The 16,046-nt window shown below is 40.8% G+C and overlaps 1 protein-coding gene across 1 annotated transcript in view; it reads right to left on the reverse strand.

Moving 5' to 3' along the window:
- Positions 1-16,046, reverse strand: part of CFAP54 (cilia and flagella associated protein 54) — a 345,554-nt gene that overhangs the window by 89,704 nt on the left and 239,804 nt on the right. Inside the window, exons 60-61 of the mRNA XM_040980448.1 lie at positions 12,674-12,769; positions 11,631-11,772 (exon numbers count right to left, since the gene is read on the reverse strand). Coding sequence (XP_040836382.1) covers positions 11,631-11,772; positions 12,674-12,769 — 238 coding nt within the window. The remainder of the gene's footprint in view (positions 1-11,630; positions 11,773-12,673; positions 12,770-16,046) is intronic.

Consider the following 16,046-nt stretch of genomic DNA (forward strand, 5'->3'; position numbering starts at 1 on the left):
CTATACCGATCCAAAGCCAGGATCCAGGAACTTCTTCCAGGTATCCCACACGGGTGCAGGGTCCCAAGGCTTTGGGCTCTCCTCGACTGCTTTCCCAGTCCACAAGCAGGGAGCTGGATGGAAAGCGGAGCTGCCAGGATTAGAACCAGTGCCCATATGGGATCCTGGTACATTCAAGGCGAGGACTTTGGCCGCTAGGCCACTGTGCCGGGCCCTATTGTTCTTCTTTAAAGTTAACTAATTTTTATTTTCCATTCCTAATATCACTTCATTTACTCTTTACCAGCAGATTTTTCTAAATTTTAAAACTTACTATGAAGTAGATTTGAGTTTAGTATATTTTTCCAGGAAAGTAAATACATTTTATAGATGTTTTCAAATTTAATGGCTTGGATCTTAACCAAAACAAATTCTAAAACTTCAGTTTATCAAACCCATGACTATTTGCCTCTCACCACTAACCATTTGTGAGGGGTTTTGCTACAATTAATTTTTTTGAAAAGTTGATAAAGTTCATTGTGTTTTTCTCTCCAAATGTAACTTTTAAAAGGGATTCCTTCCCAAATTTAGTATGTATAAAATAAAACAATATGAACGAAAGTCCTCATACTTGTAAATTTAATTTGATTAGTCACTTGCTACAAAAAATACTAGAATTCTAACAAAGATAATCCAATCATATTTAAAATTAAACAATTTAGAATGTCAAAAAGAAACAAAATAAAGAATGGGCAAATGTATAGTGGGGAAATGGAAGCTTATGAAGACAATATTTGTGATCCTAGTATCAGACAAAGCAGGCTGTGTTCAAAGAGTGAAACTAAAAAGGTACTTCCACAGGGTGTCACTCACAATAATGATACAATCATGGGCCCGGCAAGGTAGCTTAGTGGCTAAAGTTCTCACCTTGCATGTGCTGGGATCCCATATGGGCACCAGTTCTAATCCTGGCAACCCTGTTTCCCCTCTAGATCCCTGCTTGTGGCCCGGGAAAGCAGTCAAGGACGGCCCAAAGCCTTGAGACCCTGCACCTGTGTGAGAGACCTGGAAGAAGTTTCTGGCTCCTGGCTTCAGATCAGTACAGCACTGGCCACTGTGATCACTTGGGGAGCAGATCAGCAGACGGAAGATCTTCTTCTCTGTCTCTCTTCCTCTTTATATGTCTGACTTTGCAATAAAAATAAAATCTTTACAAAAAATTATTGTGATGTTATAAGCTGCCATGACTATGTCATGATCAATTGTGATGTCATGAAAATCCTTGTGATGTCATAATGAATTGTGATGTAATAAGACATCACTGTGAGTTGATAAAGCACCATTTTGATGTCATAATCAATTATGAGGTTGTGAACTGCTATTATGATATTATAAACCTCAACTGTGATGTCATAATCAGTTACGGTGTCATTCAAAAATAATTGTGATGTCATAAACCTCTGTGGCATCATAAGCCAAGCATTATATAAAAACAGCTTTGATGCCAAAATCAATCTAATGTCATAACTAACATGGTTAAACCATAAACCTGTCACTACAATGTCATAAATTTAATGTTCTGCTATTTTACAAAAAAAAAAAAAAATCCTAACAGGGCAAAAAAAAAAAAAAACTGAACTAAGAAATATAAAAGGCATATAGTATTTTTTTAGCTAAGACAATCCAATAAATGTAAGTTATTTCTAAGTTAATGTTAAAATGTACTATATCCCCAATAAAAATATGAGGCATCTTGTTTGGAAATAGTTAAGCTATCTTCAGATTTAATGGGAAAAATGTCACAAATTATACTGACAAAGTCTTAAGTGGAAATTCATCCTAATATATATTAAAAAGATTAGTGAAAACTTTTTTGCAATAATGAAAAAGAATATAGTATTGAATCCTGAATGGACATATTTCAAATAAATATCTACAAATTATCAAGAGAAGGGAAGACTTTTCCAACTATGAAAGAATGTAGGAGTTAGCAAAAAGAAGGGCAGTAATTTATATTATACAGAAAAAAAGCTACTTTTCATGGGATAAAAATACCCTTGTAAAAGTTAGACAGATGATAAACTGTGGCCAGCAATGTGGCATAATGGATAAACAGTTCACTCATAACACAGGAATCCCATATAGGTGCTGGTTCTAGTCCGGAGTGCTTTACTTCCAATTCAGTTCCATGTTAATGGCCTGGGAAAAGCAGCAGAGAATGGCCAAATTGGGCGCTGTCCCTGACTTGCAACTCCGAGATGAAGCTCCTGGCTCCTCTCTAGCCTTGCCTACTCCTTGCCATTGTGGCCATTCAAGCGAGTAAACCAGTAGATAGATGATATTTCTTTCTCTCTCTCTTAACTTTTTCAAATAAATAAATCACTTTAAAAGAATTTCCAAATTAGAAAAAAAATACACTTATAAAAGACATCACTGTTAAAGCATTGGTTTTTATATTAAATGGCATGTACAAATACACAGGAAGATTCAAGATGGACAAGGATGAACAGAGAATTCAGGAAAAAAACATGCTCAACCTTAGTTCTACTAATCAATGGCATTTTTCTCTCACCATATCAACAAAGGTTTAAAGACTGCTTATAATGCACCTAGGTTACTAAGCGTGTCAGAGAAAAAAAAAAGGGCTTTTTATTAATGGCTAATTGTAACATAAACTGACTTTTTGAAAAGCGCTGGGGAACTGGCATTACAACGCAGTGGCTTCATCTGTCCCATGCAATGCTGGCATCCCATCTGAGCATCTGTTTGGGTCCAGGCTGCTTTACTCCCTACCGATGGCATGAGAAGGCAGCAGATGATGGACTCAGTGCTTGGACCCTGTCCCCATGTAGGAAACCTGGATGGAGTTCCCAGCTACTGGCGATAGCCAAGCCCAGCCCCAGTCACTGTAGCCATTTGAGGTGTGCACCAACGCACAGAATTAGTCTCTCTCTCCCCAACACCTCTGCTTTTTAAAGAAAATAAATCTTAAAAAAAAAAAACAAAAAAGAAAGCCATTGACATAATTAATCAAAATTATAAATAAACCTGCCTTTTCATGTAGAAATTTTACTTATGTCAATTAATCAAAAAAAGTACACTAGCCTATGTATAAAATGACAATAGACTCACAAACAAGCTTATACTAAGTAGCAGCCAGTGTGGTGGACTAGTAGGATCATCCTCTGCCTACAGTACCATCATCCCATTTCAGCGCTGCCATCCATAGGGGTGCTGGTTTATGTTTCAGTTGCTCCACTTTCAATCCAATCCCTGCTTATGGCTTTGGAAAGCAGCAGAGGACAGCCCATGTCCTTGGACCCCTGCACCTACATGGAAGATCTAGAAGAAGCTCATGGCTTTGGATCAGTTCAGCTCTGGAAGTTGTAGCCAGGTTGTTTGTTGAAGATGAGGGAGATACACTTAGATGGGTTTTTTATGTAGGATTTACTCGTGTTCGGAGTATGTTATAGTTATTTTTTAGTGTGTGTTGCTTAGGGTGGTATGGTTCTGGTTTGGCTCTATATTGGTTTGTGTCGTTATGGGATTGTGTGTGTTAGTTTAGGTAGAATGGTGATATGGGGGGAAGTGATTGTATGGGTTCTGTGTTTGTTTGTTCTTGGTTTTATGATATTGGTGGGTTATATTTTATTTTTCAGTTTTGTTGAAGATGTTAGGGCAGGGATGTTAGTGTTGTGGGTTGTTTTATATTTTTTTTAGGGTTAGGGGGTGTTGGTGGTTTATATGGGTTGTTGGACGGTTTTTGATGTAGTGCTTGTTTGTATATGGGGTATGGATGTTGCGTTGTATTTGGTGGTGTTTTCAGTGGATTAGATTGTTTTTATTAAGTTGTTGTATTTTTGTATGGATGTGCGTAGGGGTGAGAGCACGCTGGTGGTCTGGCTGTAGGCGAAGTGATAAAGAGCGAGTGGGATTGCGAAGGTAGCTAGTGTATATAATGAGCAAAAGGCAGAGGGTTACCGAGGAGGAAAGAGCGTATCTATCTGGGGAGAAAGCGAGACGTGTGATGAGAACGCTTAATATGGCTGTTTTGACCAGCTGAGGATTAGGTGTGGGAATCTACTAATGTGATGTTTATCCTGCGTGGGCGAGAGATTTCAAAGATGAGAGGGAGCATACATTACAGAATGATAGGCGCATGGAAGACATAGGCTCTAAATATGGAGCAGTAGCGTGGAGGAGAACCAGGAGCTTCTCGGGCGCTGCGAGGACTAGAGTCTCGAGAACCACATGGGGATGCAGGGGGGGGGCCGCCGAGAGGGAGACATATGGGCAGGGGGCCGCAGAGGGGGGGGGGGTGGTGGAGTATTCAGGTATGGCCTCGAGGTCTGCAGTCGAGTGGGGGTGCGCTCGTCTCAAGAAATGGGTGGGGTAGTTGTGTCGCTCCAGCGTTCCCATGGATAACTAGTACCAGTACAGCTGTTCTAACTTCCAGTCCAGTCTCCTCCATCTGCCATGACCATGGCGCGGCACAGAGTGGTCAGCTAGAGGCTGGCGAGAGAATGGCTGATAATAGGTATGGATCTCTTGCACCCATGTGGGAGAGTCAGATGAAGCTTGCCGTAGGCATCTGACATGCCTTATTGCGCGTGAGGGGCAGTCGGTGATATCTGTATCTACTACTCATCTCTATTACTATCAGTCACACTACGCATGCACAGGAAGTCGCGAGCATATATCACCACCTAGCTGACAGAGCTACTCACGAGTATTCCTCTCCCGCCTCTTTCGCTTTCGGCTGTTTATTGTCCCGAGGGCTCCATTTCCAATCCAGTTTGCTGCTAATGTATCTTAGAAAGCAGCAGAGAATGCCCCAAACGATCAAGGCCCTGTACCCATGAGGGGCCCTGGAGGAACTCCCGGCTCCAAGCATTAGCCTGGTCGGGCCCAAGCTGTTGTGGTCATTTGGGGAGTGATCCAGCATATGAAAGATCAATTTCTCTGTCTTACTGTTTGTAACTCAAATAAATAAAATCTTTAAAAGTTAGAAATGTATAGCCAAAGCCCAGGCTTCCTATTTTACAGGTGAATTCCTGATTCTATGGTTTCCTTTGTAAAACAAAACAAAACAAAACAAAACAAAACAAAACAAAATGCAGTAGCAGCCCTCTTGGAGGTTTAGCCATGTCTAGATATTTAGCTTAGAATATGTTTCTACAGCTTCTTAATGACTTGGAAAGTGAATCTTCTTGGACTAAGGGCATTCTGTTCTCTGCAATGAAACCCCAGCACATTATGGAATCGTGTATTATCTGTGGTGGGGAACACAAGGAACTGTGGTTGGCAGTATGAGTGTCTCCAAAAGATATTTACCTCCCAATCCCCATGTGAGTTTACAGGGTAAGGAGGGGCTACAACAAGGTTACTGCATCAGCAGGCCATGAAATGTGGAGGTGATCGTGGTGATGCAGATGGGCCCAGGGTAACCACAGTACCCTCAGAATGTGGACTAGGGAAACACTGCATGGTAATAGTGCCAGTCCAAGATTTGAGGCAGCACAATGCTGCCTTGGAAGGGACGGGCCGTAACCAAGGAACTCATCTGGCTCCTGTATTGGGGACAGCAACATTCCAGAGTCTCCCTCAAGTCCTTCAGCTAACTCAGTGAGACCCATCCTTGACTTCCAAAGTCCAGAGGTTATAATGGATTGGTGTTTCAAGCCAGTCAAGTGTGTGTGACTTGTTATAGCAGGAGCAGGGCACTCATCCACTGTCAATACTATTAGATTCTGGGATGAACGAAGAACCAAGCAGCTCACAGAGACACTGGAAGGGAAAATTTTCTCTCCATATCTTTTTATGCCTTTAGAGCTCTGATTCTTGACAAGAAACTACCTATTCTTAAAACTAAAATAATATACACATGCTTAACCAATGCCATCCAATCTTCAATGTGACAGGGAAAAATGAAAATCCGTTCAATTTTTGCTCTTCTGCAGGAAAAAAAAATCTGCTTTGCCTTTCTAAATCAAAGATGTTTCTCAATTCATCCGCATATGTCCTGCAGTAGAATCTTTCTGAGAGGAACCGAGGAGTGTGAAAGGAGAGGTCCCTGGGCTCTGCCTTGAGGAGTCTCTCCTCTACAGGTCCCCCTCAGGCCCAGCCGCAGCTCCCTGGATTTTGCTGTGTCAGGGTCAGTACTCATGCTAATTTCCTCCTGAGCATTTTGGAAGGTGTGAATTCTAGCCTTACTACTTAAAAGTGGATCTCTCACTTCTCCCAAGGTGCTCCTTTCCCTCTCTGGGCAGAGCTGGTATTTTTCCGTGTCGCAACACAGGTCAAGGGGAGATGTGCTTAGGTTTCTAGTCTCCTGTGTACGGAATCCCAGTCTTAGTGAAGTGAGGTTCTGACCTTCCATGCCTGCAGGGCTGCCTTCCCAGACTCCCTTCACAGACACTGAAGTCCCAGTCCCACCTGCCCAACCCTGTCTAGTCCCTCTCCAGTGAGGTCTCATGAGGTCTCCTGGTTAGGCCCATATCTCTACGTTACATGTTTAGACCGAGACAGGCATAAGTAGCTTTTAATCCACTCAGTCCAACAGGCTTCCCAGAAACATCAGGTCTGCAGTTTGTGTTCCTCGTAATACTTGTTCTTCACACCTGATCTGATGATTGACAACACAGTTTTTAGACTTGGGTAGCTCAGGCTATGAATTAACAGGGGAATACTACCCTACTGACAGAACCACTGCAAGCATCTCGCCTCATTTATACATTCTTCCAATGATTATCTCACAGGATTTTTCCAAAGATATCAGTGAAATTACATAAGAAAGCTCCAGCACATAGCATCAGGTGGCCCTTAGCCCACAAACAGGCCTTGCCAGCTTGATGGAGCTTTCTGTTGTTGAATCAGCCTGTGACGGCAGGCCCTGTTAAAGGTCCCAAGTCCCTCAAAGACAAGAGGTCCTCTCAGCCGTCAGGGTAGCATCCTCTTGTGCTTGTTGGGGAACAATTCCTCACAGGCGCCACCTGTTCCTTACTGTTTTCTGTTGTTGCTGCTGCCCTGAATAAACTAGGTCTCTTCAAAGCCTCAGGCTGGATGGTTGATAAAGGATATGCTGCCCCTTTGTGTTCACTGGCACATGGTCACTGCACATAGTTATGGAGTGCAGTGTGACATTTCAATGCACATAACTGGCACATTCATTACTGCACATATTTATCATTGCCTTGTACTGGAAATATTCAAAATCCCCTCCATTGGCTATTGTGAAAGATAGAATTAACAGCTGTCAACTAAATTGTCCTAATCTCTCTCTTGTAATATAAATGATGGAGGCGCATGTCACTAAGTGAAATTTCTAGACTTTTTCAGGCAATGGACCAGGACAGCTCTGCTTCACTGAGTACTGTTCCCATCATATCCAAGTGTTCCATCTTTTTCTAAGATTTGTTTACTTGAAAGGAAGAGTTCTAGAGAGAGTAGAAGAGACAGGAGACCTTCCAACCACTAAATTATATTCTAGAGGTCTGAAATGGCCAGGGTTGGGCTGAAGCCAGGAGCCAGGAGCTCCAGCTATATCTCTCACATGGGGGGGAAGGGGCCTAGGTATGTGGGCCAGTAGCAGGGAGGTGAATCAGAAACAGAGAAGTAAGGATACACACTGGCACTCATGTGTGTGCAGAGGTGAGGATACACACTGGCACCCATGTGGATGCTGACTTCACATGGGGTGGCTTAACCACTGCACCATGTTGGCCCCAGGTGTTGCACCCTTAATATCTTGAACTGTTACGGTTCATATCCACACATACCCACACACACACAAACCTCACCACCACCATCATTGATAACACTGTGATTCCTCTCTATTTCCACCTATCAATGATGAATTATTTAGGATTTGAGTATGTAAGAACGTATCATTCTGTTTCCTCATTACAATGAGAGATTGTATCTGAAAGCAATAGGAAAAAAAAGTAGCAAAAAGTAGCAGATGAGTAGCATTCTGGTTTGTAGCGGTTATTTATTCAGAGTCTCTAAATCAGAAACAAAATGGACTTTGAACCAGAGACCAGGCTGTAAGGGAACTGCAGATTATTTTTTTCAGGCTAGATGACTTGCTATATTATTAAAGCATTTAATAACCATCAGCTGTGGCTCTTGATTCTGCTTTCTAGGTCTCTTTTAATACCCTGAAAACAGGTTCACCAACATTAGATTTAACCCAAAATGCATGTATATTTTTCTATTTATCATATATATTGGGTTGTGAGAAACTCCACATCTTAAATGCTGCTTTTTAATCCAAAATGTCTTACAGAATTAATAACCCACTGCATTTTTATTTAGACCACAAGAAAATCAAGACAAAGAAGGCATCTAATAAATGTGAGGGTTTTTTTTTAATAGAATCTAAATTTGGTCCCACGTTGCCAGTAGCTTCATTTCAGCCTTTGTTCCCATATGACAATATAGAAACCATCTCAATATATTGGATAAAAGGCATCATTTAGCTCGCTTCCTGTTCTATAGATGTCATACAAGTGCTCTATTTTTAAAGATGTATTAATTTTTATTAGAAAGCCAGATACACAGAGAGGAGGAGAGACAGAGAGGAAGATCTTCTGTCTGCTGATTTGCTCCACACGTGGCAACAATGGATAATGCTGAGTCAACCCGAAGCCAGGAGCCAGGAGTTTCTTCCAGGTCTCCCACGTGGGTACAGGGTTCCAAGGCTTTGGGTTGTCCTTGACTGCTTTCCCAGGCCACAAGCAGGGAGCTGGATGGGAAGTGGGGAATTAGAACTGGCGCCCACATGGGATCCTGGAGTATTCAAAGTGAGGACTTCAGCTGCTAGGCTACGTACCAGGGCCTGCTCTATATTTTTGATGAGATAATCTATATCCCATCTTCCACACATGACTGTTCCACCACTGTTTTTAGACCTCTACTGCTCTGCTGGGAAAATTTGCTTTGCCTTCCTTCTAGTACCCTTTATTTCAGTTCAATCTGCATTTGTCCCACACTATATTTTTCACACGAACAATATCTATAACCAACACTTCTGCCATCCTGCCTGTGTCCAGTGCCTCTCAGAAGGCTACTTCGAAATTTTGTAGGAAGTGAAGCTGAAAGATAAATTTATATTGGTACAAAAATGGAAAACCAGGTATAATACATAATACAGGTTTTTGTGACTCAAAAAAGATTTGTTTTATTGGAAAGGCAGATATATAGAGAGAGGAGGAGAGATACAGAGAAAGATCTTCCATCCTCTGATTCACTCCCCATGTGGTCACAATGGCAGATTCAAACCCAAGAGCCAGGAGCCTCTTTCAGGTCTCCCACATGGGTGCAGAGTCCCAAGGCATTGGGCAGTCCTTGATTGCTTTCCCAGGCCACAAACAGGGATCTGGATGGGAAGCAGAGCTGCCAGGATTAGAACTGGAGCATGCAAGGGGAAGACTTTAGCTGCTAGGCTACCATAACAGGTCCTTTGTAACCTTCTTAAAGTCCCCTCATATTCATTACCCCAGCCTTCATCACTGTTAACCTCTTACATAAAGAACTGACAGAACTTCAATGTGTATGCATGTTCTGATTGCTCATGAACAGAAGCTCACAGAAGGCACATCCTGCTTCCTGGATGTGGGGGTCTCTCACTTCTCCTCCAGGTACAGGAATATCTGGCCAAGTTCTCTGGGTACAACAGCAACAACTGTTTTGTATCACCTCTGTACAGATCAATGCTAATAATATTTAAGGCTAAGATTATTGAGGAACTTTTCTCCTAGATGCTAATTTATGCAAATGCAAGGAAAATCAAACAAGTTTTATTTGTTGTTGTGAAGAGATTCTGCCCTTTAGCAATTCATTATAATCTGAACCTCATTACCATTGGGGTATTTGTGGCAATCCAGCGGGAATTCAGAACCTGCTTCCAACCCAAATACCGAAGGGAGGGAAGTCACCACATGAATTAATGATCAGCCTGCCAGAAAAAAAAAAAGACTACAGGGCAAAATTATTATTCTCAAGGCAAAGAAAAATGCAAAACAAATTGGACTTTAAAATTTGGCATTTCACAGTTAAAGTAGTAGAGAAGTGAGAATGGTATTAAATGGGAACCGAAAAATTTGAATATGATATAAAAGTCACTGAACTGGGAAGCATAATTTTTGGCATTAAATTATGATGAAGAAAACATGAATCAACTGAATCATTGAACATCATTTGTTTTAGGGAATTCCATTCTCCACCGAATGGTCATGGTTGACATCATTCATAGCAGCATAATTTTATATTTTCATGCACAATTTTTGATTCCTTTTTCCTGGAGAATTGTCTTTAACTCATCTAAGGAATCACTCAGTCTGGGCCACGACCCTGACACTTAGGGAAGCAATATTACATCAGGTAGGAAGGAGACAAAGCCTCAGAAGCAAGAGACCAGGGAGTGGCCTCAGGCTACCAAATTTTGGTTGGAAAATAGTCTGGGTCACCTATTCTTCAGGAAAGAGCCAGGGAAGGGGACGATTTTAGATGGCAATATTTGAGCTAAGGTCAACTTTCATCCCGGTAAGCTGTGACCTAAAGATGTGATTCCAGAGGCTTTGGAAACACCACTCGCACTCCATCAGGTGGGAGGGAAAACACAACGCCTCCTTTGGCTCAGCGCTAAGCTAGCTCAGAGCAAAATTTCAAATCAACTTTACTGCAATGCCAGTGTAACACCAGCCTCTAAGACCCTGATTGTAAATTAACACCTATCCAAGCATGTAGCATATAAGCCCTGAATACTTTTCAAAATGACGAAAGATCAAATGCAGAAATGAATGTGAAAACCTTGTGGTACTGGTGAACCGACCTTAGGGGGTTATAGTACTACTGAGTGTTGCACTGTGAACAGGATTTGGCTCCCTATACTTAATGGACCGAAGTTAACGATGCATTGATTAGGATGGAGGCTTGAACAAACTATGGTGTTGGGTGGGCCTTTGGGGAGTGACAGAGGGGGTGAGTTCACCAGGGTGGAGCTCATGACTTCATCTCTATTGTACTGTCAAAGAAGTGTGATTCCTACACTTCCCTTTGCTTCTCATTCGTCATGTGTTCACCTTCTGCACCCTTCAGGGTCACCAGATGCCTAAACCAAAGAGGCTGCCCGATCTTAGACTGCAAACCTCAAAACCACACGCTGAAGCTGACCTTCTTCCTCCCTAAGTGGCTGTGCTCAAGCATTTTAGTTAACATGCCGAAAAGCTACCTAATACATTAAAAAAGACAAATGAATCACAGATAAAGTGAAAATACAAATGGCAGAGGGGTAAAATTTACTTATTCCCATTATTTCCCTTAGTGAATATTCATACTGAACACCTGCTAAGTACAGACATTGCATAATTTGCTGGAGATGGAAATCACACAGACAAAGCCCCTGCCCTTAGGAAGCCGATACTTTAACAAAGGAGCTTAAACATACACTCAGATATGCGCACAAACATAAATCAAACAAGGAAAAAAGCAAAACAAGAAGACACAAAGTGGGGCCACCGTACTGCCCTGGAGGCTTCCCAAATCAATACTTTTCCCAAACTAAAAGCAAATACACGACAAGTCAATTTTCCAAATGTGACCACATATAAAAAGTTTTTGTAAAAATGGGGGTCGACATTCAAACATACCGAGCAGATAATCTGTGTAAGAAGACAGAAGATCCACAGTGGCAAATTCTGGGATATTTGGTAATGTCACTTGATTCACTTTGTCAGTTCTCACATTCTTCTTTCCAATAAGTAGGTTTATTGCCAGCACAGCTTCACTGACCTACATAAATGTAAACATTCGTATTCACAGATTATCCATTAGATAAATGTTATAGTTTGACTGCAATTCCCTCAGAGTTCACGTTTATCCCCACTGAGGACATGAAGAAGTGATCAGGCCCTGAGGCCTCTGTGCTCATTAACAGAGGAATGCTGTTACCACAGGAGGGGGATCACTACTATACTACCACACACTACACTGTCCGCGTGCTCCTTACAACAGGATCGTTCACCCGCACTCACTTTCTTCGTCTCTTCCTCCTTCCCTGTCTTGCCCTTCTGCCTATCTTATAAACAGCAAGGAAGCCTTCACCAGATCCTGGTGCCTTGATCTTGGTAGCTTCCAGGGTAGCAAGTCAATAAATTTCACTATAAATGACCTTGTCTGTGTTATTTTCTTATGGTAGCACAAAACACACTCAGGTAGGAAATATTAAGAAAGACTGAGTTCATAAATTAATATTAAATATACACTGGAAGAAAAAATCGAGACAATGTAATAATTAAACATGTGTTCCCAATATGCAGAATATATCATTATCCAACGAATCATTTAGTGTGATTTGTTAATTACATACGAATAAATATATAACTAAATTATCATGTAAGTGACCTTAAATAAACTACCTCATCTAGCTAGACAGACATTTGACAGTGTCAAATAGGTATACATGGGTATTCACCAATATTTTCAGAACATAGCCAGGGTTGACTAATAAAGATGAAAAACATTACATGTATGAGGAGTATCTCACACATGAGAGTATGAGAGTGTCTTTCCAAAGATATATCATTAGCACAAATCATGAAGAACATGACACTGTGTCTTCTCTAACGTAGATGTATTACAGAGAACACGGATACGGCAGCACAAGGAAATGGGATACAGAAACAGCACTGACCTGCGCAGCAGCCCTTATCACGACCCAAGCCAACGCGTTGTACATTTCAGACAGATTCACTGCTGACTCTCTAACAGAACTATGTCTCCTAAGAGGCTAAGAGCATGAAAAAAATTATGATAAAGATAGAAAAGGATATCACAAAGTCACATGATAAATATTCTTCTATTTCAATATTTGCAGATTGCCATGCAATGATAACATACGAACAAAGATCGGTGGAAACCATATCTCATGGATTTTGATGTTTTTGTTTTTATATTCATTTCTTCAAAACAGTTTTTTTTTCCCCTCATTAAATTCTTTACTGACTCATATAGGTCATACAATAGCATCATTTTCTTCATGAAGGTTCATGATTTTCTTTTTAATTTCTTCAGCAACATATTAGTCATTCAGTAGAATGCTATTTAACTTCATGGCATTGTAAATTTCTATTTTGTTTTGTGGCTTTTCATTTAAGGGGATGTACAGTAACTGTGTAATGGAGACTTCTCATATCCAAATGTGAGGATACAATACAGTATGCATCTCTACATCTAGATAAAAAATGAACTCCCAATGAAACTGTTGAATATATTTTAACAATCGCATACTGGACTCTCTGCCATTGTCCATGCACACAAGGATGGACTTATAACTGTTTATGAGGAACTATACTATTGTGATAATATGGGGAAAATCAGTAGGGGAGGAGAGGATTTGGGGAAGGCATAAAGGAAATCCCAGAGCTTATGGAACTGTATCATAAAGAAATAATAAACAAATAGATAAAAGGAAAAAAATAATAAAACTATGGTGGCATAAAATTATCTTAATAATACATTAAAGAGACAAAAGGTGAAGATTAGATTGCTAACACTGTCATTGTGGAACAGTAGGTTAAGCTGCCACTTTCAACACTGGCATGCCATATCAGACAGTTGGTTAAGCCCTGGCTTCTCTGTTTACAATCTAGAATCCTGATAATATGCCTGGAAAAGCAGCAGCTGATGTCCTAAGGGCTTGAGTGCCTGGAACTCATGTGGAAGAACTCTATGGTATCCATGGCTTCTTATTTCAGCATGGTTCAGTTCTGGTATTTGAAGGACAGTCTCAAAATCAATCATTCTCCTCCCTCCACCCTCTTACCCCCCCATCATCCTGCCTTTTAAATAAATAACTAAATATTTTTTTAAAAAAGATTAGATGACAACATTGTGTGCCAAGTATCACCTCTGTCCACAGAAGCACAAGGGGCTAACAATGTTTACACCAAGATTTAAAAGTGAATTATGTTTCTAATTTTTTCTAACTTTCTATGAGGCATTTATGTTATCAGCATAATAAATTATTTATATATTTAAGAGGCACATTACTAAAAAGATTACTAATAAGAATGATCAAAAATATAGACAAACCTGAGTCCTCCCACACTGATGGAGGAATGTAAAACAGTGCAACCTTTGAGCAAAACAATCTGGCAGACTGTCAAGAGTCTAAACACAGACTTTGATACCATTCAGCAATTCCATTCTTAGACAGACACCTGACACTACTCTTAATTCAGCCACACACACAGAAAAAAAATGGTGTATGTGCATAGTCAATGTAGAATTAATCACTACACAGAAAATTAGAATCAATCCACATCTCATCTAGTGTTGAGTAGAAAAAAAGAAATTACAGTGTACCCATACCATACAATATTATTCAGCAATAAAGAGAAACAAACTGGCTACTCAGATACAAGGCAGGTGAACCTCAAAAACATTATGCTTGATGAAAGAGGCAGGCTCAATGCATTACATATTACATGATGCCGTTTACATGGAGATGTCTGGAAAAGACCATTTACAGAGACAGAACACAGTATAGTAGTTGTAAAAGGCAAGAGGAGGACTACAACTGGGTAGGAGGGATCTGCCATGATTCAGGTCTAGTTTGATTATGTCCTCCAAAGATTCGTGCGTTGAAAACTTGGTTCCCCAACATAACGGGACTGAGGCGGTAGGGAAATTAAAGAGACGGTTGAAAGACCAAGGCTGCAAAATTGCAGGGATTATTATATATATATATTTTTTAAAGATTTATTATTATTATTTTTTATTGGAAAGGCGGATATACAGAGAGGAGAGACAGAGAGGAAGATCTTCCGTCTGATGATTCACTCCCCAAGTGAGTGCAACGGCCAATACTATGCCGGTCTGAAGCCAGGAGCCTCTTCCGAGTCTCCCACACGGGTGCAGGGTCCCAAAGCCTTGGGCCGTCCTTGACTGCTTTCCCGGGCCACAGGCAGGGAGCTGGAAGGGAAGTGGGGCTGCCGGGATAGAACCGGCGCCCATATGGGATCCCGGGCGTGCAAGGCGAGGACCTTAACCACTGCACCACTGCGCCGGGCCCGGATTATTATATATTTTATAGCAGCTGGTTAGCTCCCAGAAAAAAAAAAAAAGCTTGTTATCAAAGAGCAAGTCTGGGCCCCTGCATGGTCTCCTCCTTCCTCGCTTGCACACCTGCCCTTCCCGCTTGCAGCTGGTTCTCTTTGTCCTTTTGTGCCAAGTTCTAACACAGTCAGGGAAGCAGGTCCTTTCCAGGGCCGTGTTGTTGGGACTCTGCAGCCTCTGTAAACCAGACAAATCTCTTTTCCTTAGTACATCCTGCAGACTCAGGTACTTTGCTATAACAATATAAAACAGACTAAGAATCATTTTTTCAGATAATGCAAATCATTTAAAAACTGGATGGTGGTGATAATTACATATCTCCACAAATTCACTGAGTTTATTTCTGAACTGAAGTCATAAAATGGGTTAATTTTACAGATGGAAATTATATCTCGCTAGGTCTTTTTTTTTTTACGTGTGTGCAGTGTTCTCATATTTCTGATTCTTTTTTCTCCCATTAAATACCCTGAAATGTCCACTCGTCCTTCAAACTTCATCTTAGCTGTGAAGCTTTCTCCAGCATTCCTCCAAAACAGAACTAACTTCCTACTCTGCCCCTCTTTGGCACCCTGGCACATGATGAGCACATCCTTATCACACTGAGAGACCATTATTTCTCCCTAGCAAGACTCTGCTGCTTAGGCAAAGTAAGTAACATATCTGGATACACATTAAGCCCTCAACAAGTGCATGGCCAATGAGTGAATACATCAATGTTCAAGAGTCAATTCAGCTTAACTCACAATAAAAACTGAATACCTGCTACATATTAAATTTTCTAGAATACCTGTTACATAATTTTTAATGATTTTTTTTAGAATACCTACTACATATTTATTCTTAGAATAAATAAATACCTACTACATATGAAATTTTTAGAATAACTATTACACAAAGTTACATAACGATACATAATACTACCATTTAAAGAAACTCTTAGGGTCAAT

Source organism: Ochotona curzoniae, unplaced genomic scaffold (assembly GCF_017591425.1).
Source record: "Ochotona curzoniae isolate NIBS_2020 unplaced genomic scaffold, NIBS_Ocur_1.0 contig_1014, whole genome shotgun sequence".
Taxonomy (NCBI): domain Eukaryota; kingdom Metazoa; phylum Chordata; class Mammalia; order Lagomorpha; family Ochotonidae; genus Ochotona; species Ochotona curzoniae.